Here is a 25326-nt window from a genome sequence, read left to right as displayed (position 1 = left end):
AGGCGGTGAGGGGGGGGCTGAAACAAAGAGCTGCCAATCACCCTGGAGGCATACCCAGCTCCTGGAACCAGGGGCACTGGGGAAGAGTCCTGGAGGCCTCCTTGCCTCCTGCCTCTCCCTAATGGTGCTCTCCCCCAGGTGCCTCCCTCTCTCCCGGCATCTCGCTGTTGGGGGCTGCTACCGAATGCTACTGTTTTCTGGAAGCCACAGTTGGGGAAGGCAGGAACCCTTGGCGGGGCAGTGCCAGACAGTGGGCATTATTCCACAGCTGGCATGAGAGAATTCCAAGGGAGTGGCCGAAACTAGCTCGCTGTAGTGCCCAGGGGATGGCCGCATGGCATGAAGTTTGCTGCTTGGATAGAGCAAGTGCTCTTTATTGGGGGAGGGGGGGCATGACTTGTGCTTGCGCCTCCGTTTTTCCCTCATTCCTAGGAAAACTTCGAGTCTGGAAGCCTCCGCTGGGAACTGGAGGGAGAGTCTAAAACAGTGGTCAGTGAGGTTGAAGAAATCAGGAAAGAGGAAAGGGACACCAAGGACAGGAGTAGACCAAAGGACAGGCCAGGGGCCGGGGGCCAGACTGGGAACACTTGGGGTACCGGCGGACAGGCCGTGACCCGGATGAAGCAGAGGGGCGCCTCTGTTCCCGTTACCAAGGCAACAGCCCGCGAGCCCCACCTCCCCTTCCCCCACTCAGGCCCAGCCCGGCCTCGCTCCGGCCGCCGCCACCGCCCCTGTTTTGTTTCCATGGCAACAGGAGGCGCGGGGCCGTTTCCAAACATAACGCGCTGTGGAAAACATGCAGCTCGGGGGACGCCCCCTACCCCCGCAGCCCCCGCTCGGGGCCGAGCCCTGAGGGGCCCCCAGAGCAGCCCAGACCTCGTGCAGATTTGCGAGGGCCCCCAGAGCCCGTCCAGGAGCACAAAACCCCCTCCTCCTGGGCCCGCCGCGCCTTCGGGGGTTCAGGGCTCCCCTCGGCCGAGATACCCTGACTCTCCAAGGCGCGCCGCGCTGAGAGCCCTTCCCCCCTTCGCGAGCCACCTCTGGATCAGGCGGCGTCCGCCCTCCCCCGAAGCCCTCGGCCCCGCCCCACGCCGTCAGGCTGCCTCTCTGGCCGGGATAAGCCGCGCCCTCCTGAGGGCCTCCCCCGGCTCTCCACTGCGATCCGCCTGAGGGGCTGGGGGCGGATCCGCACAGTGGAGGGCGGAAGCTCAGGGGGAGGTGCTTCCGGGACAGAGGGCGGGCAAATGGCGGCGCCCATGGAGCTGTTCTGCTGGGCAGGGGGCTGGGGCCTGCCCTCAGTGGACCTGGACAGCCTGGCAGTGCTGGTGAGGAGCGGCGCCGGCGCCCTCTGCTGCGCCCTGGAGGACTGGGGAGGGGGCCCGGACTAGCCGGTCATCCGAATTTTGCCAGGGCGCCTCAGCACGGGTGCAGTGGGGGAAACTGAGGCCATCAAAGAGCGTGGCTGGCCGGTATAGACTCAGTGTCCTGTGTCGTAGCAGCCTAGGTTTTGTTTAGCGGTGGAAAGAGGCCTGATCAGGGGTTCAGAAGATGAGTTTTAGTTCTTGCACATCCATTTACTGGCTCTGTGACCTTGGGACGAACCCGTCTTTCTGGGCGCTGTTTCTTCATCCAGAGGTTTACTAAGGCTGGACGATCTCAGGGTTCTCTGGCTCGGCATTGCTGCTTTCTCCTCAGGCTCCCTTTTCTCCTCCTCAATCAACAGCATTTACTGAGTTTATTCTTTATTTAACCAAAGGGCCCACAGCCAGGCTCTGTAGAAAATGCTTTGGAGCCAGGCAGACTAGTTCACTTCACACATTCACTCACTCATTTCATAAGCATGTATTAGGCTTGTTCCAACTACTAAACATTGGCATGCAAAGATGAATAGCATTTGGTCCCTCCCCTGAAGTTGTTCACAGAAAGATAGACGTGTCAGCAAATAAGTGTAATAAAATGTTCAGGTGCTAAGTTATAAGTAGGAACAGGCCATAGAGACTGCCCAGGAAGGAATGGTTAGTGCTTCCAAATGAGGCTAGGTGTTCACCAGGTAGATCGCAGGAGAGGAGAGAGAGGGAAGGATTTTCCTGGCTGACTTGTAATCATGGACATGTCCATAATCTCTGTGACCCTTGTGTTGCCCATTGTAAAATGGGAACAGTAATGTCTACCTCTTTTTTTGTGAGGCAATTCCTAAGCATAGGGCATAGCACAAAAGGTATTCAATAAATGTTATTTCTTTTCTTGATTCCCCTGTGGGGGCCATGTCCCTGGCCTCTTTGCCTTCTGCTTCCTTCCCTGCAGACCTATGCCAGATTTACTGGTGCCCCACTCAAGGTGCACAAGATCACCAACCCCTGGCGGAGCCCTTCAGGTACCCAGTGTCCCTGGGGGGTGAGGAAGGGAGTGTACAAGGGGAAGAGCAGGAGACAGACAGGGATGTGGTGCAGTTATGTATGGATAGGCAGCTCTCTGGTGGACATACTTCTTTCTCAACGTCAGGAACTCTGCCTGCCCTTCAGACCAGTCACGGAGAGGTCATCTCAGTACCACACAAGATCATCACCCACCTTCGAAAAGAGGTAGGTGGCTTGGGTAGGGGGGCTGCCAGTGAGAGACGTTCAGTCAATTCAGTGCAACACACATTTATTGAGTACCAAATATATGCCAAACCAGACGCAGGGGACCGAGCTTCAAGGAACATACAGTCTGGTTGAGGAGACACAGACGTGTTGCTGTGACGTAGTAAGTAGTAGGGTAGAGATTCAGCTAGGCCACTGTCAAGGCATCTGGAGGCACAATGACTTCTGCCTGCTGGGTGAGGAGGGAGAGATGAACAGGCTGATGACACATGGAAGGGAAAGGAGAGTAGGAGAGAACAGTTGGCTCAGATGAGGTCCTCAAAGATGAGACCAGAAAAAAAAGATGGCACCAGACAGGGATTGCTAAGGGCCATTGCCCTTTTTTCAGGGACCAGGTTGGGCTTTATAATATGGGGCTCAGGATGGACGAGGCTAAGAGCCAGGGTGGGGAAGTTGAGAGAGCATTACGAGAGGATTGGGGAGGCCTAGGCTGTGCTTTTCACTGTCATTGGCTGTGTGACCTTGAGCAAATTGCTTAACCTCTCAGAGCCGTAAGCTGCTTATTTGTAAAACTACGAGGCTTAGCCAGGATGCTTTCCAAGGGCTCTTCTAGTTTCATGGTCTAGTTCCAAAAGTGAACATATTGTCAGAAATGGGGCTCTCATTCATTTCTACTTTCCCGAAGGTGGAGGAACCAGGGAATTAATGGAGGCTTGAGAGGCATGGAGAGAGGGGATCCAGGTAAAAGCCAGAGTTCCTGGCGGGACTGGGCTATCGTTGCCTTATGTATGAACACAGCTTTCCCAGTTTCCAAAGAGTTTTCTCCTAACATAGCCACACTGAGAGAAAGATGATTATCCCTATTCCATGAGGGAGAATGAGGCCCAGAGAGATTTAAGGATCACACTCAAGAGGTTATTTGGGGACAACGTTTACTCAGGATGTGGAGGAGGGTGCTGAGGAGCAGATACTGGAGCCTACAAGGTGTGGCAGGCTGAGACCTGGGGGTATGGTTGGAATGTGTGTGGTGGTGGCGCCTGGGCCATGGAATGACATAGAAGAAACACCCAAGAGCTGGGCACTGGGGCCCTAGACGTGGGTTCACTGGGTCTTGGGAGCATGAGGATGGCGTCCCCTAGTACCCGAGGCACTGACTGAGGCCCAACCTGCATCTGAGCTCCGCTCTGCTAGTTTTGTGGTGTCTGGATCGGAGAAGTTACCGTTAGAAAGTTGCCGTCAGCAGGCATCCTGCCAGCTTTCTGTGGAAACTCTGGGAGCTGCTCCTGGTTTGTGGCTGGGCCTTCCTTCCAACCCCCAATGGGCGCGGGACCTTGACGGCCAGCAGGCTCCAAGGTCCAGGCTTCCCGCCAACAGCAACAGGCTACTGACTGGGCCCAGGCAAGGGGGCCTCAGCGAGCAAAGCCCCACACTCTACCTCTGCTACACTCAGAGGTCAGTGTGGGTGGTGCCAGACAGGATGCCTCCCTCCTTGAGGAAGTGTCCCTGGAGTCCCCCAGCATCCACCTCACAGTGGATGTTTCCTCCACAGAAGTACAATGCTGATTATGATCTGTCAGCCCGGCAAGGAGCAGACACCTTGGCCTTTATGTCTCTGCTGGAGGAGAAGCTGCTCCCGGTGCTGGTGAGTGTGCCCAGACCTCCCAGCATGGGTGGTCAGTGGGCGAGAGGGTCGGGCATACACACAGACACCCCCCCACCCCACCCCCACAGGCTTGGAGCAGCATGGGGACCAGAAGCCCACCCTGTGTCAGGCAGGTGCACTGGCTCAGACCTGCTTCTTCCTTCCTACACACCCAATCCAGATACATACTTTCTGGGTAGACGCCAAGAACTATGTGGAAGTAACCCGGAAGTGGTACGCAGAGGCTATGCCCTTTCCCCTCAACTTCTTCCTGCCTGGCCGCATGCAGCGGCAGTACGTGGAGCGGCTGCAGCTGCTGTGTGGGGAGCACAGACCAGAGGAGGAGGAAGAGCTGGAGAAGGAGGTACCTCTGGGACAGGGGGCTGTTGTATGAGAGGAGCCCCCAGGGCGGTGGCCAGGAGTGGGAGTGCCTGGCAGGGGAGGCGGCACTGTTCCCGCAGCCGCAAGCTGACCTGGTGTCCCCCTATAGCTGTACCAGGAAGCTCGGGAATGCCTGACCCTTCTCTCTCAGCGCCTGGGCTCTCAGAAATTCTTCTTTGGAGATGCGTGAGTCTGACTCCTGGGGAATCATAGGTGGCTTGGAAGAAGGTACAGGTTCAGACAGCCACAGAGGCTAGGGTGGGCTCAGGCTCTGGACAAGAGGTCCTCGGGACAGACATTGGATCTGGTGACAGTGGGGCTGTGTGTGGGCCCGGAGCCGCCTCAGTGGTACAGGAGGGTGGGAGGGCCGCCAGGCCCAGGAGGGACCTGCTGGGCTGTGGGGCACTCAATGTGCCCTTTATGCAGCCCTGGGATAGAGTCCCATTCAAGGCAGGCTGGCGCCACCTGGGGCGCCTTCCCCACACCAGGACCAGAACTGTGTGTCCTCTCCTCCCCTGCTGCCCAGAGCCTACCTTTCCAGGGCCGACTCTTCCTCCGACTCCATCTCTCCCCCTTCTCCATCCCACCCTTTCTCTCTGCTGCAGCCCCGCCTCCCTGGATGCCTTTGTCTTCAGCTACTTGGCCCTGCTGCAGCAGGCGAAGCTGCCCAGTGGGAAACTGCAGGCCCACCTGCGGGGGCTGCACAACCTGTGTGCCTACTGCACCCATATCCTCAGCCTCTACTTCCCTTGGGAGGGAGGTAAGGGGCAGATGGGTGGGGGGTGGGCGCTCGCTCTGCAGAGAGTGGGCAGGGACCAGAAACCAGCCCCCCGACCCACCTTCCTTCCTTGCCCCTCAGCTGAGGTGCCACCTCCACGCCAGACACCAGCAAACCCAGAGACTGAGGAGGAGCCATATCGGCGCCGGAACCAGATCCTATCCGTGTTGGCGGGGCTGGCAGCCATGGCGGGTTATGCCTTGCTCAGTGGCATTGTCTCCATCCACCGGGCACCACCTGCCCGGGCCCCACGCACACGGGCCCTGGGCATGGCTGAGGAGGTTGAAGAGGAATGATTTATCCTCATGCTCCCAGGACTGATTTTTCTACTGTCATGCATTCCAGAGGCTCCCGTGTTTCCCCATTGTTGGTATGGCTGGAAATGGGGTCCCACCCCCAGAATAAAACTGCTCACACTGACTGGGATCAGACATTCTCTCCTTTAAGAGGCTGCCATTTTTCCTCGCTGGACCAAGGGGGCCATCTGGGTGCTTGAGTCTACCCACTGGTGCTTGGCTTCTTTCACTGCCTGTGCCCTGGTGCTGACATCTGCATGGACCTGGTTCTGCATCTCCAAGAAAGACAAGCACTTCCCAGTTTTGGGTTCAGCTTTCCTAGTCTCTTCCTTTCCTTAATCTCTCTTGCCATCCACCCCCCACCCCTGTGTTTGTACAGACAGTGAGCTCACCCTGGGCCCGGGCCCAGTTTCCACAGGCAACCAGCACACAGCACACGCTCACACAAGCATGGGGGTGGAGGACCACTGGGGCCTCCCGGTCCTTTCCCTAGGGGCCTCCAGCCCCTGGCACCAACTAGAGGGGAGAGTGAGTCACCCAAACCACTGCCTCTGGGCTTACGTCACTTAAGCTCCCCCCCAGTCCTGCTGTACCCTCTGTAGCCACAGACAGCATGTGAGCTGACTATCCCTTTGATGTCCATGCTGAGCCTAGGCGCCTGCTTGGGTATCTGTTCCATCACTGGCGACGCCACAGGTAGGTGTGAATGGAGTAGCCAGGTGAGATAGTTTCCACGAAGCCCACAGCAGGATCCTTGATGGTAAGAGGCACATCCTTAGAGGAGCTGGGGGAGGTGGGGGGGAGAAGCTGAGAGTGTGATCCTGCCAAGCCCACCGTCTTGTCCTCAGCCCAGTTCCCAGGCCCCACTGCTCTCACCGGTTTAGCACAACCACAACTGCAGAGCCATCGGGATGTATCAGTGCCACTGTGTCCAAGTCATTCTTCTCACTGGCAACCAGCCCCACTCTCTGAGATCCCTCAGGAATGAACTTGCTGAAGTGGGAACAGGCATCGTCAGGGACCCCAGCCCAGCCCCCCTGGCCCTGAGGGCAGCTCCCATCAGTCTCTCACTTAAGAAGTCATCTTCCCTACCACCTACCCCCTCCCCCTAGAACCCTTCCAAAGCTCTGCCCTAACTCTCCAGGCCTCAAGCCGTGCAGCTGGGCGTGCCCTGCCCTCCCGCCTCCCAGTCCCAGCATCGGGCATTCAGGGATTGTCTGTGTCTCGAATGCCAGCTAGTCACTACCTGCCTAGATGGTGCAAGGGGGACATGCGTGCTGCTCCCAAAGTTCCCACCCTCAGCACCTTCCTGCTTCCTCGCTGGGGGTGGGGGGTGGGGTAGAGGGGGCGGGGATACAATCCCAGTGCAGGAGATGCTAGGACTGGTGTGGAGTGGGGGTGCCTGCCCTCCACTCACCTGAAGTGGCCAAGGTGGTAAAACATGGGCTGTTTGTAAAATGTGTCCTTGGCGATGTCCACAATGATGGGGCTGTCGACAAAGTTGCGCACCCAATTGGGTCCCCCCTCAGGGTTTAGGGCGAGGTTCCAGTCAGTCCAGCCAACCACATGGTAGAGGAGGTTCTAGGGTAGGAACAGGGCAGAGACAAAGGCCCCCAGTGAATACAGTTAAGTGTCACATGAGGGAGACGAGCTATGTTGCCTCAGCCTTTGTGAGGGGAGTAATATCTAAGGAGCGAGGGTTTGTGAGGACAGAGGCATCGCCAGAGAAGCTGAGGAATCTGAGGCAGATGTAACCGCTCAAGCATTTGGAACGAGGGTGATGGTGTGTAGATCTGTGAAGGGAAGGCAACAGAGGGGATCACGATATCCCAAAATTTGCTCCAAAGAGTAAGCCAGCTGGGGAAAAGCTGGAGAGGAGCCTTTGGTGAGACTAGCAAGGGGTCTGAGGTGGTCTGCTTTGCGGAAAGGGAGACAGGTGGTTCACCGTGATGATGCTGTGGCTGTACTGCATCCCTCGATCCCAGGAGCCCAGCCGCACGCTCTGCTCCCAGAACTTGGAGCCCACACAGGCCTCTGAGGCAAAGAGCATGGTGTCGGGGAACAGGCGATGTGTCTCCCCCAGGGTGGCTTTTGCTGGAGCCAGAAAGTCCAGGTACCAATGTACAGCGATGCCATGAACATACTTAGCTGCTTCTGGGTCTGCCAGCACCTGTACAGGGAAAGGGAAGGACTACTGGGGAGAGAGAGCCACTGAGCCTGGGTCCTGCACAAAGGGTTCTGGAAGAGGCACTAGGACCTGAGAAGCGGGCAGTGGGATGAACACAACTTAGAGGGGGTTAAAGTGACAACCGTGGAGATTCATGGGGCCCTGGAGATGCAGAGGGGGATCACCAGCACCCCAGGGGTGCCACCTGGGCACCTGGTCCCAGCCAGGGTGCTCTAGGAATCAAGAGTTGGGGCAGGGAAGGCACTCTGTTCGGGAGCCAGCCATTCGGATGCTGGGCTTGGGGGTCACTAGGGCACCCATGGAGCTCCTGGTCCTTACCACCTGGGCCCAGTGGGGCAGCAGCAGGCGTTGGTCATCTAGCATGAGCAGTCGGACGTTGCGGTGTGTACTGTTGGCCAGGGTGGGGCCCAGGTCACAGGCGATGAAGTCTCGCTGGTGTTCAGGGGTGAAGCCCAGGCACTGGAAGGGGTACCCGCTAAATAGCCCTGCAGAAGGCTCGTTCTCAGCTGTCACTGCCCAGAACTGTAACTTGTGCTCAGCATAGGCATCCAGGAACCTGGCGAGGGGAAGGGTGTGAGTGATCGTGGCCAAGACAGGGAACCGAGACCCTGGGGAATAGGAGGCCTGACTGGGTGGGGGAAAACTGAGGGGCCTGAGTCTGAAAGACCCAGAAGGTAGAAAGGTGAACTGAGGAGATCTGGAGGCGGGACCAGATCAAGGGCTGGGACATAGACCAGGGTGTCCAAGATGGGAGGCTGGTCCGGACCCCATGGCCCTGCTGTTCCCTTACTTGACAAAGTATCTGGCCCAGGTCTGGTGGTAGAGATCCCCTGGATGACCCTTGAGTGTCCCCTTCCCATTCACTGCCCCATTGGTCTTGAGCCAAGTGGGTGATGTCCAGGGACTGGCAAAGAGTGAGACAGGGCGCTGGGCCAACTCCAGGGCTTGGTGAATCAGGGGTATCTAGAAACAAAGGTGGTGAGGAGAGAGACATCCAGAGTTGGAACATAAACAGATTGGCCCACCCAGTGTATCAGGCCTAGCTATCAGCCTCCTCCCTCCCACCCCAGGACAGAACACAGAGAGCAGAGGGCACGTTCTATGTCTCTCTGCAGACTGCTCTAGCCTGAGGCCTCTCAGCCACCAGGCATCAATGCCACCGGGGCCTGAGGCAGCCAGAGTGGCCACCTTGAGCTTGACATCTTCCTCTGGGAGGCTGAAGTTGAGCAACTGGAAGTCATCAGGGGTGTCAGCATAGGTGTAGGTGCGGATGGAGAAGTCACAGCTGGCCATGGGGACCCGCACGATGTTGTATTCGATTCCTGCAGAAAAAGAAGACCAAGATATGTGTGTCTGAGTCAGTAGGAGAATGTGGGGCATTGTCTACCACTTGCCAGTCCTAAATTATGTCTGAGTTGAGGGCTAAGGGGAACTTGGGCTCTGGGTGAAGCGCAGACCTTCTGAGCCTGAGAGGCCCCAGGCACTCAGCAGAAGATGGGTAGGACAATCTTTTTTTTCACTGGGCATTAACAGAGACCCATATGTCAGGGATGGGTGGATGTCAGGGTCAAAGGAAAGGTCAAAGTGTCAATTGCACTATGTCACCTTGTCCCCTTCCTCCTTACCTTCTTTAGAGAAGTACGATTTGAGTAGTAAATCCCGTGCAGGAGGTGACAGGGCAAGGATGTTGAGAGCAGCAGCATCTGTCATGGCCCCTCCAAAACCCTTCACTTTCTGGAACTTCTGATCTGGCTGCAGGGTCAACAGCAGCCCTGAGGACATCCGCAGGGAATAAAGGGTGTCAGTGCCCAGGGGAGAAACTCCATGGTGATTGCTGGCATGATTTAGCTCCAGGAGGACCCCAGCCTGGGGGAGGGGTGTAGTGGTTACCTGTGCCTGTGCGGTTGGCCTGGATGGTCCCCAGACTCAGCTCCATTCGGCGCCCACTGCGTGTGCTCTCAAAGCGGCTGAAGGTGCCGGGGTCAGGCAGGGTCAGGGGGTCAAGAGAGTCACAGTACGTAGCATTGCAGACACAGACCACTGAGCTGTAGCCAAAGCTTTTAGGGCTGCAGGGGCGGGCACCTGGGAGGGAGACAGCACAAGAGAGGCAAGGGCTGAAGGAGGAAGACGGGGAGAAGGGGCACACTAGTTGGAAGGAAAGACTGAATACTGATTTCAAAGATTCTCTTGATGTACCCCACAGTTGATCTCAGTCACTCAAAAGGGTTTAGTGAGCATCTAATGAAGTCCACCACCGTATGTCAGAGACTACCAAAGGACCATAAGGCAGAAGGGGGCCTCGGGGCTCCCTCCCTCCTCCTTGACTCACCTGATGCCAATGACACGGCCTGAAGCAGAAGCAATCCCATGAGGCTGGGAGCCATGATGCCTACTCTGTCCTGGGGCTTGGGACACTCCTGAGAACAGAATGAGGAGAGGCTAGAGGGCAAGCCCCTCTCCACCTCTCATCTACTCTCCCAGGCAGGGCTCGGCTGCCTCTGGGCACCCAGCCTAGTCTCCCACCTTTAATAGAATGGAACAAAGCCCACAGACACCTGGGTCCAGACACCCTCCAAGCCTTCTGCTAATAATAGCTCTCTGCCCACCCCGACCAGGACCCTCCTCCACCCCTCCTCCTAACCATTTCTCCCTCAACCTCACCTTCCCTCCATCTGTCCCTCCATCAAAGGGCCGTGATGGCCTGGTTTCGAGGAGAGTGTGTCGTTCACTGAATTCCAGAACCTGGAGGGCCAGGATTCCAGAAAGAGCGACAAGACCATTTGGGAGCCCTGGCCCACTCACCTCTCTGGAAGGACGTGAAAACACCATCACCAGATGAGAAGACTGCGGGGTTCCCAAACCTCGGAGGGATAGAGTATCAGCTAAATAAAAACAGGGGTGCAGGAGCCTGAGGTAGCTATACATACCAGAAAAGCCCTGCGGGTTAATTCCGGCAAAATGGAGTGGATGTGTCATGTGATAACTATGGGAGAGTCACATGACACGAGAAGTGAGGCAATCGCAACCATACTTGTAAAGGGCAACTGACTGTCTTCCTCTGGGCTGTCGGTGATTATACACCCTATGAAATTCTGGAAGGCATGTATGGATGACAACTTTAGGAAGAATCTAGATGAAAGATCTGAATGAAGGATTGGGTAGAGGCTCCCGAATCCCAAAGGATGGGAACCACAGCAGGCACATTGCTTTCTTGAGAAAAAATTTTAGTCATGCTAATAAAGGTGATACTAATAAAAGAGGTTCACTGTGCAAAATACTGAGGCCAAAATACTGAGAGATGATTAAGAAGTCTTTGCCCTATCGAGGTTCAGAAGGCTCATAAGAGTCAGACTCTTACACGGATGGTAACAGATAAAGACAAAATTGGTAACAGGTGTGCACAGAGAGGCCCTTCATGCTGGGGTTATCCTGGAAGGTTTCATGGAGGAGAAGAGGTGAGGTTTAGGGAATATTAACCAGAGAAGTGCAGGGACGATGGGCCCTGGGCAGAGGGACAGTGCTTCTCCAGTCCTCACTTGTTTCATCATCAGATGCAGATGAGAAGGAAATCACAGGACAGGGGGGGTTGTGTAAAGTAGTTCAGAAACTGGAAAGTGTGGTACAAAGCTGCATCCTCAGTGGACGTGACAAGGGGGTTGTCCATGGTGTTGCCTCATGGGCCACATCATATTGATTCAGTGGGAGTGACACACAGAATTATGACCTGACTGACTACAGCTCTCTGAGCCTACTTCGTCACCTGTAAAATGGAGGGAATACCACCACCTCACCAGGTCACTACTGAAGTCAGGGAGATAAGCACAGTGCCTGGTACAGAGTAGACACTTGGGAACCACTTGTTTGTTGTGCCTTTTTGTTTTTCTAAATTATCTCAGTGAAGTCTTTCCAGACACACTCCAGGCAAAATTGACCATTCCTTCTTCTAGGTTCCTGTAGCCCTATAGGAGCTATAGTCTCACCGAGACTATACTGAATACAGTCTCAGTGAGACGAGCTTGGTTTGAATCCTGGCTCTACCACTTACTGGCTGTTTGACCTTCAATAAATTACTTAATCACTCTAAGCCTCTGTTTCCCATCTATAAAAGGGGAGAGATAACTCCTATCTCACAAAATTGTTGTGAGGTGTAAGTATGATAATGTGTGTCTAGCACACCGCTTGGCACCAAATACTGCAACGAGTTAGGGCTGTGTTTATGGAAGGAGCTTGGAGCTCCCCAAAGGAATGGCTTACTCATTCTAAGTAGAAGACCTGGCACAGGGTGGGTAGGTGCCAGCTTGTTGCATTGAATTGAACCATCATCACTATGTCAAATCTGCCCCATCTAGACTTCCTGTTTTTCCAGGAAATGCTGCACAGGGCTTGTTCTTGGGAAGAGGGCAGGTGATCTTACTTCCCTCTAGTTCACTCACTCCACAAATATTTATGGATATTAAGTACTTACTACATTTGCCCCTACCTCCTCTGTTGGCTTTATTTATTTATTTTTTAACATCTTTGGATGTTAAAAACATCTTATACTTTGGAGTATAATTGTTTTACAATGGTGTGTTAGTTTCTGCTGTATAACAAAGTATATCAGCTATACATATACACATGTCCCCATATCCCCTCCCTCTTGCGTCTCCCTCCCACCCTCCCTATCCCACCGCTCTAGGTGGGCACAAAGCACCGAGCTGATCTCCCTGTGCTGTGTGCTCTGTTGGCCTTAGAGCCCCACTCCCCTCCCTGTTTCCCTCTGCAGGCACAGAGTTTGTGAGTGTCCTGTTTCTTCTCTCGCAATGTGGTTTGCCCTTGAGGCTTTCATATTTTATTTTCTAAATAAAGTTGGTTATAATAAGGGCTAATAATATTTATTGAGTACTTATTCTGTGCTGCTTTATGCTCATAGTCTCATTTTATTCTCACGTGGCAGGTACTATTATTTTCCCCATTTTAGAGATGAGGAACCTAAGACTCTGAAAGGTCATGAAGTTGCCCTAAGCCGCTTGACTACTCAGCTGTGGAACCTGGATTTGTAATGAGGCGGGGCGGGCACATGGCCTCTTAGCTCGCGGCTGTTAGCCCGGGACCCTGAGCGCCACGGTTAAAGGTCCCGCTCCACCAACAGTCAGCCTGGCAGTGGTCCTCTCAGCAGAGAGTGGGTTAGGCCGAGGCAGATTTCGGCCTTCTCGCCGGGACCCTCCAGGCCCTCCGGCCGCGGGGCCAGCGGGTGAGCTGGGGTGCCCCGGGGACGAGCTGAGGGCTGTGTTCCGCAGAGCTACAAGCCCTCACCACAGCCACCCACTGGCCGGGTCCAGGCCTCAAAGCAGCAGCAAACCTCTCCCCCATCCCCACCTGTGCAGCCTGATGGCAGTGGCGGTCTCCATGGGTCCCAGGCCATGGAGGCCTCAGCAACTGCAGTATATGGACACTGCCATTAAGGTAACAGCTTCAGGGACTTCCCTGGTAGCATCATGGTTAAGAATCCACCTGCCAATGCAGGGGACATGGGTTCGATCCCTGCTCTGGGAAGGTCCCACATGCCACGGAGCAACTAAGCCCGTGCACCACAACTACTGAGCCTACGCTCTAGAGCCCGCGAGCCACAACTACTGAGCTCGCGTACTGCAACTACTGAAGCCCGCACGCCTAGAGCCCATGCTCCACAACAAGAGAAGCCACTGCAATGAGAAGCCCGTGCACCGCATCGAAGAGCCCCGCTCTCCGCAGTTACAGAAAGCCTGCGTGCAGCAACGAAGACCCAATGCAGCCAAAAATTTAAATTAATTAATTAAAATAAATTTTTAAAAAAAGGTAACAGCTTCAACCAGCTTCAGTTTCTCCCTTCACATTTCTATGATTGGTACAGCTTAGATCAGTTGTCTCCCGCCGGGAGGTGGCCAGAGGTCAGGGTTAAGCTGCAAGGACACTGCACATCATTATTTGAGGTCCACCTCTGTGGTTGGGGCTATTCTCAAAGAAGGGCAATCGTTGTGAGCTGGGAATTCACCTGACTGGTATTTGCTACAACATGTATTCCTATCAATCCTATACAAATCATTCTCACCAGTGTAAATGGAAAGCCTGAGGGCCAGCTGGGTCCCTGGGCGCCTGGCTCCCTCAGTGATGACGGCTGGGCAGGGTCTGGGGACCTGGCCCTGAGGGTGCCGCCAGCTGAGATCTGCCTCTTCAGCAGGGCCTGGGCACTAGCAGGAGGACCCAGACCAGGGGCTGGATGAATGCTCCCAGGCAGGATAACTGGCCCTCACAAGGACCCCCTCCTTTAGCCAGGGCCTGGACCTCAGAGAGTAAAGGTTGAGCCTTTGGGACCTTGCCCTTTCTCGTCAGAATAGAGAATAACATTTGTTTTGGTGGAGGTTTACAGGAATGTTGTAACCTGACCGTGACCTGACCTCAAGAACAAAGGATCTGACACCAAAGAAGTATGCAACAACTAACCACAGCCCTCCCTCACCTTTCCTATAAATGAGCTTTGCCGAAAGCTTTCCGGGAGTTCGGGTTTTTAAGGCATAAGCCACCCGTCTCCTTGCACGGCCCTGCAATAAATCTTTCTCTCTCCAAACTCCAACGTTGTGGTATTGTTTGGCCTCACTACGCGTTGGGCACACGGACTTGCGTCCGATAAGATTTGTATCCAGGGTCCTATGACACACGTCAGACATTTGATGAGTGCCTCCAGTGTGCCAAATGCTACATTAGCTGCCAGTTATTTTCAAAAGCTGCTGTGCTGGTCTGCAGCGTTTGTTTTGTATTGTTTTAAAATCGTCCCATGTTTTCTACACGTGTTTTACCTGCTCAAAATGAAGCCCGGGCTTCCCTGGTGGCGCAGTGGTTGAGAGTCCGCCTGCCGATGCAGGGGACACGGGTTCGTGACCCGGTCCGGGAAGATCCCACATGCCGCGGAGCAGCTGGGCCCGTGAGCTATGACCGCTGAGCCTGCGCGTCCGGAGCCTGTGCTCCGCAATGGGAGAGGCCACAACAGTGAGAGGCCCGCGTACCGCAAAAAAAAAAAAAAAAATGAAGCCCAAGTTGGCTTCTGAAGTGCTGGCTACATGGCAACATTTCTGGATCTGTGTTCTTCAAAGGCATTGGTCAGGGGATAACTTGTCAATATGAAACAGAATCCAGGGCTCCCAGGTTGGGCAAGATGGATTGATTTTCAGCTGGGGAGAGGCAGGTCTGCCTCTCTTCCCAAGTTTCACTCTCCCTGTCCTGGGAGATCTCAGCCCAACAGCCTGAGCACCCCTTTTCATAAAAAGTATTTCCTCACATACTCTCTACTATCCTGAAATGAACCTATAGATAATATGATAGATAATATGATAGATAATATGACTTACCTACACACATAATTTAAGAGAATCAATATAGTTGCCTTAATTGGCATATAAAGGAAAGATAATGGGACTATCTTTTATAGCAAAATATGTTTTCAATAAGTAAATGCTTAGGCATGATTACCTACAAGACATTATAAAATAGTCAGATATGTACTAACCTAAATGGAATAAATTAGGATTTAACAGAAGCAAAAACAGCCCATGAATTAATAACTTCAATATGTAAGTTTCATCATATGTCATTTTTACAATACGTAATTATTATTCTGCTGCAAAAACATAAAACATATGATAAATCAAAATGCTTAAAAGTCAATCTTTATGAATAAGATTCAGTGCATTCCACATGTCTTCACAAATTCACTATTTGATTCTAGGCCTTAGCAATTCAGTAAGGAAAAGGACAGTCTTTTCAACAAATGGTGCTGAGATGACTGGATATCATGTAAAAAGACAAACTTAGGGACTTCCCTGGTGGTGCAGTGGTTAAGCATTGCCTGCCCATGCAGGGGATATGGGTTCGAGCCCTGGTCCGGGAAGATCCCACATGCCGCGGAGCAACTAAGCCCGTGTGCCACAACTACTGAGCCTGCACTCTAGAGCCCACAAACCACAACTACTGAGCCCACGTGCCACAACTACTGAAGCCCATGCGCCTAGAGCCCATGCTCCGCAACAAGAGAAAACCCCGCTCACCGCAACTAGAGAAAGCCTGTGCGCAGCAATGAAGACCCAAAGCAGCCAAAAATTAAAAAAAAATATATATATATATAAATAAATAAATTTATTTTTAAAAAAAAGATAAACTTAGACCCTTACCTCACTCCATAATCAAAAATCAAAGCAAAATGGATCACAGACTTAAATGTAAGAGCTAAAATGCTTAATTTTCTGGAAGAAGGAAGGCTAGAAGTAAATCTTTGTGACCTTGGATTAGCCAGTGGTTTCTTTTTCTTTTGTTTTAGGCAACAACAAACATTTGTTATCTCACATAGTTTCTGTGGGTAAGGAATTCAGGAGTGGCTCATCTGGATGGTTCAAACTTGAGGCTTCTCAAAAGACTGTAGCCAAGATGTTGGTCAGGGCTGCTATCATCTGTAGTAGGCTTGACTGGGCTGAGGCTCTGCTTCCAAGTTAAGCCACTAACATAGGTGGTGAACTGGGGCTGGCTGTTGGCAGAAGGCCTCAGTTCCCTACCATGTGGAATAATTCATAGGGCTGCTTGAGTGTCCTCACAACATGGCAGCTGGATTCCTCTCCAGTGAGTGATCTAAGAGATTATAAGGCAGAAGCCACAAGGTCCTAGCCCCAGGAGTCACACATTATCATTTTCACAATACCCTATTGGTTACACAGGTCTTCTATACAGATGTGTGGGGGGCAGAGGGGCTAAATAAAGGTGTAAACACCAGGAGGTGGGGATCATTTGGGGGCCATCTAGGAGGCAATCTGCCATAGTCCATCCCCTGGCTTCCCATAAGTCATGTCCCTCCCACATGTAAATACTATTACTTCCTCCCAAGGTTCCCAGAAGTCTCATCTTCTTATAGCTTAAGTCCAGAATCTCTTTAGACAATGGTTTCTTATTTATGATTCCAAAACACAAATGACAGAAGAAAAAAAAGATAAATTGGACTTCATCAAAATGAAAAGTGTTTGTGTTTCAAAGGATGTCATCAAGAAAGTGAAAAGACATCCCACAAAATGGGATAAAATACTTTCAAATCATATCTCTGATAGAGGCCTAGTATCCAAAATATATAAAGGACTCTTATAACTCAGTAATTAGAAGATAACCCAATTAAAAAATGGGCAAAGGACTCGAGTAGATATTTCTCCAAAGGTAATATAAAAATGGGCAACAAGCGCATGAAAAGATGCTTGACAACATTAGTCATTAAGGAAATGCAAATCAAAACCACTATGATGGGCTTCCCTGGTGGCGCAGTGGTTGGGAGTCCGCCTCTCGATGCAGGGGACGCGGGTTCGTGACCCGGTCTGGGAGGATCCCACATGCCGCGGAGCGGCTGGGCCCGTGAGCCATGGCCGCTGAGCCTGCGCGTCCGGAGCCTGTGCTCCGCAACGGGAGAGGCCACAGCAGTGAGAGGCCCGCGTACCGCAAAAAAAACCCCAACACTATGAAATATCACCTCATGGGCACTAGGATGGCTATGATCAAAAAGACAGACAATAACAAGTGTTAGCAAGGATGTGCAGAAATTAGAACGCTCATATGTTCCCGTGGGAATGTAAAGTGGTGCAGCCACTTTGGAAAACAGTTTGGCAGTTTCTCAAAATGTTAAACATAGAGTTACCATATGACCCAGCAACTCCATTTCTAGGTATCTCCTTAAAAGAAATGAAAACATTTGTCCACCCGACGACTCGCACATGAATATTTACAGCAGCGTTATTTATGGAAACAAACTAAATGTCCATCAGCTCGTGAATAAATACACAAATTGTGGTATTTCATTAAATGGAATACTATTGAGCAATAAAAAGGAACAAAATGAAAAAAAAAAAAAAAAGGAACAAAATGCTGATACATGCTACGATATGAATGTACCTCAGAAACATCATGTTAAGTGGAAGAAGCCAGACAAAAAGACCACACATAGTGTGATTCCATTTATATGAAATTCCAGAGTAAGCAAATCTGTAGAGACAGAAAATAGATTAGTGCTTGTCTGGGGCTGGAGTGGGAATGGAGATTAACTGTTGCAAAACTCAGTAAATTTACTCAAAATCATTGAACTGTACACTTAAAAGGAGAAACTTTTATAGTATGTAAATTACACCTCAATGAAGCTAGTAAAAAAACTTTACTTTTATTACATATTTGCAGTTGGTTCATTGTTTTTGCAGGTACGCTACTGCATTGAAACTCTTTTAAACGAAGTATATTGCATAGCTGGAAGTGCTCTAATACACTGAGTAGACAGATGCAATAATGTCAAGACAATGTATTTTATTTAAGCTTCCTTCTCCATAATGGTCTCCTCCTAAATTACTGGGCTGTTCCAAAAAACAAAAAAACACCTTGTAAAACTTTTCTGCATTATTATATAATGAAGTCCTGCTGATTTATATTTGATTTTATATTTGCATATATTGTTGTTGTTATTTTAATAAATTTATTTATTTATTTGCCTGCATTGGGTCTTTGTTGTTGTGCATGGGCTCTCTCTAGTTGCGGTGAGTGGGGCTTTCTCTTGTTGCAGAGCACGGGCTCTAGGCATGTGGGCTTCAGTAGTTGTGGCATGTGAGCTCAGTAGCTGTGGTTCGCAGGCTCTAGAGCGCAGGCTCAGTAGTTGTGGCACACGGGCTTAGTTGCTCTGTGGCATGTGGGATCTTCCCGGACCAGGGCACGAACCTGTGTCCCCTGCATTGGCAGGTGGATTCTTAACCACTGAGCCCCCAGGGAAGCCCTTCGCATATATTGTTGAGCAGAACATCCCAAAGTCAAGTAGAATGAGAGACAATTCTTCTTTGTGCAGGACTGTCCTCCGTGTTATAGATGGTCTACCTTTCCTGTCCTTCCACTAAATCCTCAAAGTGCCTCCTAATCCTGGTCTCCACTAAAGAGACGTTTCCAAAATGCCCGCTAGGGGGTGACTGACAACCACTGTCCTTAGGGGAGTCACCTCAAACGCCCAGGTTGCAGTAGCCACTAGGGACGTACTAGGTGGCCACAAATGCGTTCCTCGGTCCCCTTTGCACAGCACTTTTATTTTGTTTTGTTTTTGGCCGTGCCGCAAGGCATGTGGGATCTTAGTTCCCCGACCAGGGATCGAACCTGTGTTATCCTCCCAGACCGGGGCACGAACCCGTGTCCCCTGCATCGGCAGGCAGACTCTCAACCACTGTGCCACCAGGGAAGCCCTTGCACAGCACTTTTAAAAGACTTAGCTAAACACCAAGGGAGGACAACTGGGAAATAAATATAAGCAAAAAGCAGAAATACAAAAATAGTTTGGCTGACCCAGCACAAGAGTTCTGATCCCACTTCAGCCAGCCCTGTGGCTCAGATAGCAAACTCCAGCCCTGGAGCCTGGCAAGTACCACGTCACAGGCTCCTTGCTCTTTGGGTCTCAGATCAACTCCCCAAGGAGGGTGTCTCCTTCCCAGTCCCACTGTCAACCCCATGGTCAAGCCAAGGAGAGACACTCTTATGCCATGCATAGCAGAGTAGGTGCTCAAAAAATACTCAAGAGATGAATGAATGGATAAACCTTACCAGTCAACCTGGAACCTGTCCTTTCAGCTCTGGTTTCTGATCTGAAGATACACCACTCCTCCTGATTACTGACATCAAATGACTTGTTTCTCCAGTGAGACCCTTCTGCCCCTTAATTGCTAGGGTGTGGCTTCATCTGATTAACCAATTTTTTTCTTTCAGCTCTATTGAGATATAAATGACGTAACACTGTGTAAGCTTAAGGCATACAACTGATGATACATGCATATGTTGCCAAATGATTATGGCAATAAAGTTAGTTTGATTAACCAACTCTTTTAAAAAATATATTTATTTATTTGGCTGTGCTGGGTCTTAGTTGCAGCACGTGGGATCTTTGTTGCGGCACGTGGAAGCTTAGGTGCAGGATATGGGATCTAGTTCCCTAACCAGGAATTGAACCTGGGCCCTCTGCATTGGGAGCACGGAGCCTTAGCCACTGGACCACCAGGGAAGTCCCTGATTAACCAACTCTTAAACAATAACCATAGCATACTTGTAAAGCCCAGTGCAAATGGAAAGTATTTGTACCTCACACGCTCCCCTATAATTTTTCTCAAGATACCAACAGCCAGTCTTTCATGAGTGCTTATTACATGCATTAGCCTGACAACCCCATGTTACAGACGAGAAAACTGACTTAGGTCAAGTGAGTGGCAGAGTCAAGCCTAAATTCAGGTCTGTCCTACCCTGAAGCCCAAGCAGCTCTTAGCCATCATGTCATACAGCCTCCCAAATATTTCAGTTGCATATTTTTAGTCTTCTGTAAGTTTATAAATGGTCACAGGGCAAATCTCATGGTTAATATTTCTCTGAAACCTTAGAACTCTTCACTTAGAGACAAGCACAGAATCGGGGCTCAAGTTTACTGAATGAATGAATGGGTTAAGTTACCAACCGCACCTTCTCGCTGTTTAAGGTCCTGCTTGTCAGTGTTTCAGAGACTGTCCTTGCTGTGGTTTGAAGCAAAGGCGTGGTGAACTTCAGGAAGAATGAGGTTAACTCTGAACAAGACTATTACAGTGAGAGTGAGACCTAACTAAGGCGATTTGGTGGAGGCAACAGGAAGTATGATTCAAATACTGAACAACTGTGAGCCTGCTCGCACATTCCTTATTGTTCTGAGCTTCCCATGCAGGGTTGTAATGAGGCTCATTGAAGATAACAGTATCTGAGAAGGGACTTCCCCGGTGGTGCAGTGGTTAAGAATCCACCTGCCAATGCAGGGGACAGGGGTTCGAGCCCTGGTCCGGGAAGATCCCACATGCCTTGGAGCAACTAAGCCCATGAGCCACAACCACTGAGCCTGCGCGCTAGAGCCCGTGAGCCACAACTACAGAAGCCTGCACGCCTAGAGCCTGTGCTCTGTAACAAGAGAAGCCACTGTAATGAGAAGGCCCTGTACCACAAGGAAGAGTAGCCCCCACTCACCACAACTAGAGAAAGCCTGCGTGCAGCAACAAAGACCCAACGCAGCCACACACACACAAAAAAAAATCTGAGGTGTTCCTTGTGAACTGTCAAATTCCATATAGAGGGCTGGAATTATTACTGTTATTGTTATCCAGGTTTCGTTTCTTCCCTCCAGGTACAGTAGAAGGAGTCTTCTGTGCGAGGCCTCTACCTCCACCCTTGCTCCCTCCAGCCGCCACCATTTCTCTCCTGTTCCCCTCAAGAAGAGGCAATAAGGAAGGGTGTTTCAGCATGAACACCCGAGTGATTGTACAGGATTGAAATCCTTGCTTCATTTCTCACTAGAACTGAGATATTGGGAAGTTTCTTGACTTCTCAGAGCTTCAGTTTTCTCATCTCCAAAACTCTTGCCTCATGGGTTGTTATGAGGATTTCATGCAACAATGCATGTAATACTACTCAGAGCCAAACCTCTGGAATGAGTTGCTACACTTCTCTCCACTTCCTACACTCCACGGGCTGATACTGGACCCTCCTGGCTCCAAAACTGCTCTTGCCAAGGTCACTAATGATCCCTCTGTTGCTAAGTCCAATGAATAGTGCTCAGCCTTTTTTTTTTTTAATATAAATTTATTTATTTATTTATTTCGGTCTGCGTTGGGTCTTTGTTGCTGCGTGCAGTCTTCCTCTAGTTGCGGCGAGTGGGGGCTACTCTTCGTTGCGGTGCATGGGCTTTTCATTGCAGTGGCTTCTCTTATTGCGGAGCATAGGCTCTAGGCACAGGGGCTTCAGTAGTTGTGGCTCGCAGGCTCAGCAGTTGTGGCACACAGGCTCAGGAGTTGTGGCACTCTGTGGCATGTGTGATCTTCCCGGACCAGGGCTCGAACCCGTGTCCCCTGCATTGGCAGGTGGATTCTTAACCACTGCGCCACCAGGGAAGTCCCTGCTCAGCCCTTATTCGACTGGACTTTTTACCTCCTAGAAGCACTCTCTTTTGTTTTCATGACTCCACACTCTGCTGCTTTGGATGTCCTCCCACTTCTTTGGCTGTTCCTTCTCTTTTGCAGGCTTTGCGTCCTCTTTCTGTCTGTTCCTTAGGGTTTTGTCCTAGGCCTTCTCCTCTCATACGTCATGCTCTCTCCACAGAGATAACCCATGGCTTTGACTAACCTTCTAGTTGTTTTCTGGTTCCACAATCTCCACTTCCAATCCCAATCCTTCTCCTGGGATGGACTCTGTGATGTGACTCTGCCCTCCAGACCTTTCCTCTGGGTGTCTCACAGACACTTCAGCGGGACCATCATCTCCTCCAGCCAAACCCACTCTTCCTCTTGTGTTTTTTTTCCCCATGAATAAAACCTCTTCCTCACAGAACCTGGGGCTCATCCTTGACTCTGTCCTTTCCCTGTACCCTTCTCCCTGTCTATTCTCTTCTAAGCCACTGAAACATCTCTTGCTTGGCCTCCTACACTCTACTTTTCTCCTCCAATCCATTCACCAAGAACTGGATGGTCTAACTAAAATACAAATTCTGAAGCTACCACTCTCCCTCCTAAAATCCTTCAACGGCTCCACACTGCCTTTTAAGAGGGCTACCGGGACCTGGCATCTTTGTTCCAGTCTCATTTCTCACCTCTCCACTTGGACCATATGCTCCAATCACATTTCGTCTAATAGGCCACATTGCATCTTGCCTCTCTGCTCTATGCTATTTTCTTCTCCTCTCTTGAAAAAAAATGAATATTCTTTTTCATCATTAACTCCTCAGCCTTAATGTCCCTACCATCAGTACCATTTTCCTGACACCCCTGAATGAGCTGGGTGCACCCCTGCTATGTGCTCCCCAAGACACATATTTGACAAATCATAATTGGGCATCTACTATGTGCCAGGCACTGTTCTAGACCCTGGTGATACAGTAATGAATAAGATTATAAAGTCCCTGGCCCTATGGAGCTTATGTTCTAGTGGTGGTGGAAGACAAAAAACAGGTAATTTCAGGTGGCCGTGAGAACTATGAAACAAAATAAAGGGGAAGGGGGACTTCCCTGGCGGTCCATTGGTTAAGACTTAGCCTTCCAGGCATTTCCCTGGTGGCTCAGTGGCTAAGAATCCACCTGCCAATGCAGGGGACACGGGTTTGAGCCGTGGTCTGGGAAGAACCCACATGCCGTGGAGCAACTAAGTCCGTGCACCACAGCTACTGAGCCTGTGCTCTAGAGCCCGCAAGCCACAACTACTGAGCTCACATGCCACAACTACTAAGCCCACGTGCCTAGAGCCTGTGCTCTGCAACAAGAGAAGCCTGCGCACCGCAACAAAGACCCAACGCAGCCAAAATAAATAAATAAAAAGACTTAGCCTTCCAATGAAGGGGGTGCCGGTTCAATCCCTGGTGCGGGAGTTAAGATTCCCACGTGTCTTGAGGCCAAAAAACCAAAACATAAAACAAAAGCAACATTGTAACAAATCCAGTAAAGACTTTAAAAATGCTCCACATCAAAAAAAAAAAAAAATCTTAAAAAAAAAAGGGGAGTAAGGAAGCTGGACAGAAGGAGTGAGTGGGACAGTGATAAGCAGTGAGTTTGGAGTAAAAGGTTGGGGGTCAAGTTCTTCTCCAGGGCCTTGGGTGCCACAGTGAGGAGTCTGAATTTTGTTCCAAAATGGAAATTCACTGGACATTTTGGGGCAGGGAAGTGACAACATCAGATTTATATTTTTAAAAGATCACATTGGCTGCTGTGTAGGAATCAGACTGTAAGGGGCACGACGGAGACCAGCCTCCAATTACAGCCTGCCACAGACTGACCCCCTTGTTCTACATCCTTTCTGCCTCAGAATCCTCCCAAAGGCTCTTTAGTATGCATCACTCTTCACCTCAATTTAGCCTAGGTAGTGCCTATTCATCTTTCTTTCAGAACTCAGCTCATATGTCATCTTCTCCAAGAAATTCTCTCCTTTCACACACACTCCTCCTGTGTGTGAGGAGCCCTTACATCTCCTTTGTAGCTCTTATTACATTTGCAATTAATTGTACAAATGGTTTAATGTCAGTTATAGCACCCAGTGGCCTGCTAACTCCTTTGTCTGCTGATCTGTCCGTGAGAAAACCCAGTAGGGCGGGGATCAGTCTGTATCCCCAGTACGTAGCACAGCACCCGGTGCTCGTCCCGTGCTCATTGAACATCTGTCGGATGATTGAAGAATGGATAAATTACATAGACTTTCTTTCCACTCCACCCCTCAAAAAAGCAAGTGGGTAGAAGAGGATTTGAAGATTTCCCCCTCTTCTTCATTAGTAAAATACAACCATCCCTACAATTAATAATAACAATGATGATAAAAAGGTGAAGTGCAGACGCAGGGAAAGGAGAGTTAAGATCCCAAAAGTGGAAAATCCATTACGCCTACCGTCGGCGAAGCGAAACAGCAGCCCCAAACGGAGGCGAAGAGAAATCCCAGAGCAGCCTGCAAAGCGGGGTGGGCGGGGCGGTAGAAGGGGGCTCAGCAGAGCTAGGCTGCACTGCACCACGCGCAGCCGCGAGCCCCGCAACGCCGGCGGGGCGGGGCCGGGGCCTAGTTCAAGAAGGGAGACCCCCGAATCGTCAGGAGGCGGGACGCAGGCCCTTTCCTCACGTCCTATTGGTTGTGCTGGGGACGGACTGTTTTCGCTGACCAGCCGTAGCCCTAATAGGGCGCAAGCGTATCTGGGGGTCTATTCGGAAAGGGGGCGCGGGAAGGGAGAAGCGCGCATGCGCCTCGTTTTACCCTCGCCAGCACACTCTAAGGGTTGGGGGAGATTGAAGATGGATTCTTGAACTTCCTCCTTTGGGAGCCTCAGGATAGGGAACATTCAGTGCCCAGAAATTGCCCCGTTGGGAATCCCAGTCTCCAATCCCTGCTACCTCATTTTGTCGTTCTGGCTGCGCCCTAACTCTTCCTCCCTGAAGCTGGGTTGTTATGATGGTGAATTATTCAGGAAGCCTTGCAGCCAGACGCCATCTATGGGCAGTGCCTCTCCCTACCCGCTTCCTCTCCTGTAGGGCCCCACGACTATCCCCAAAGTCATAGGGTCTCCAAGCTGTTTACAAGGCCCCACTCTGCCTTTTAATAACTTAATGAGTTTGTTGAGGACCTACTAAGTGTTAGATCCAGTGCAATGAGCAAGACCCTGCTCTCAGGAGCTTGCATTCTGTGGGACGACACAGAAAACAAAAACAAGGTAATTTCGGATAGTGACAGGTGTTCAAAACAAGAAGGTATGATAGAATGGGGAGTGCTCAACAAAAACGTGAGAATGGAACTAAGACCCGAATTAGGTGAAAGCAACAGATATATTATGATAGAATGGGGAGTGCTCAACAAAAACGTGAGAATGGAACTAAGACCCGAATTAGGTGAAAGCAACATATGGGACATCGAGTTTCGTGTTGGTGAAGAGC

General features: G+C 51.1%; 2 protein-coding genes across 7 annotated transcripts; one reads left to right on the top strand and one right to left on the bottom strand.

Annotated features, from left to right (window-relative positions):
• Positions 1-1226: 1226 nt before the first annotated feature.
• Positions 1227-5812, top strand: MTX1 (metaxin 1). Of its 2 annotated transcripts, XM_024748171.1 has the most exons (8): positions 1227-1325; positions 2305-2374; positions 2503-2582; positions 4132-4224; positions 4406-4588; positions 4715-4791; positions 5211-5365; positions 5465-5812. In XM_024748171.1, the coding sequence occupies exons 1-8, from the start codon at positions 1245-1247 to the stop codon at positions 5677-5679; spliced, it is 954 nt and encodes a 317-aa protein (XP_024603939.1). In that variant the 5' UTR covers positions 1227-1244; the 3' UTR covers positions 5680-5812. The 2 variants fall into 2 exon arrangements, with proteins under 2 accessions (XP_024603939.1, XP_024603940.1); XM_024748172.1 differs by lacking the exons at positions 1227-1325; positions 2305-2374 and having other exon boundaries at positions 2533-2582; positions 3268-4224; positions 5465-5803.
• GBA1 (glucosylceramidase beta 1) lies at positions 5689-24609 on the bottom strand. Of its 5 annotated transcripts, XM_024748167.1 has the most exons (13): positions 24296-24429; positions 19472-19635; positions 10670-10749; positions 10197-10284; positions 9758-9949; positions 9493-9639; positions 9056-9189; positions 8658-8830; positions 8186-8423; positions 7625-7849; positions 7097-7260; positions 6556-6672; positions 5693-6463 (listed from the first exon to the last, which is right to left on the bottom strand). In XM_024748167.1, the coding sequence occupies exons 3-13, from the start codon at positions 10694-10696 to the stop codon at positions 6358-6360; spliced, it is 1611 nt and encodes a 536-aa protein (XP_024603935.1). In that variant the 5' UTR covers positions 10697-10749; positions 19472-19635; positions 24296-24429; the 3' UTR covers positions 5693-6357. The 5 variants fall into 5 exon arrangements, with proteins under 5 accessions (XP_024603934.1, XP_024603937.1, XP_024603935.1 ...); XM_024748169.1 differs by lacking the exon at positions 19472-19635 and having other exon boundaries at positions 5690-6463; positions 10670-10728; positions 24296-24609; XM_024748168.1 differs by lacking the exon at positions 19472-19635 and having other exon boundaries at positions 24296-24437.
• Between the last annotated feature and the right edge of the window lie 717 nt (positions 24610-25326).

This window comes from Neophocaena asiaeorientalis, unplaced genomic scaffold (assembly GCF_003031525.2).
Source record: "Neophocaena asiaeorientalis asiaeorientalis breed wild unplaced genomic scaffold, Neophocaena_asiaeorientalis_V1.1 scaffold76, whole genome shotgun sequence".
Classification (NCBI taxonomy): Eukaryota; Metazoa; Chordata; class Mammalia; order Artiodactyla; family Phocoenidae; genus Neophocaena; species Neophocaena asiaeorientalis.
The sequence above is the reverse complement of the archived record's forward strand: the minus strand, read 5'-3'. Positions and strand labels throughout refer to the sequence as shown.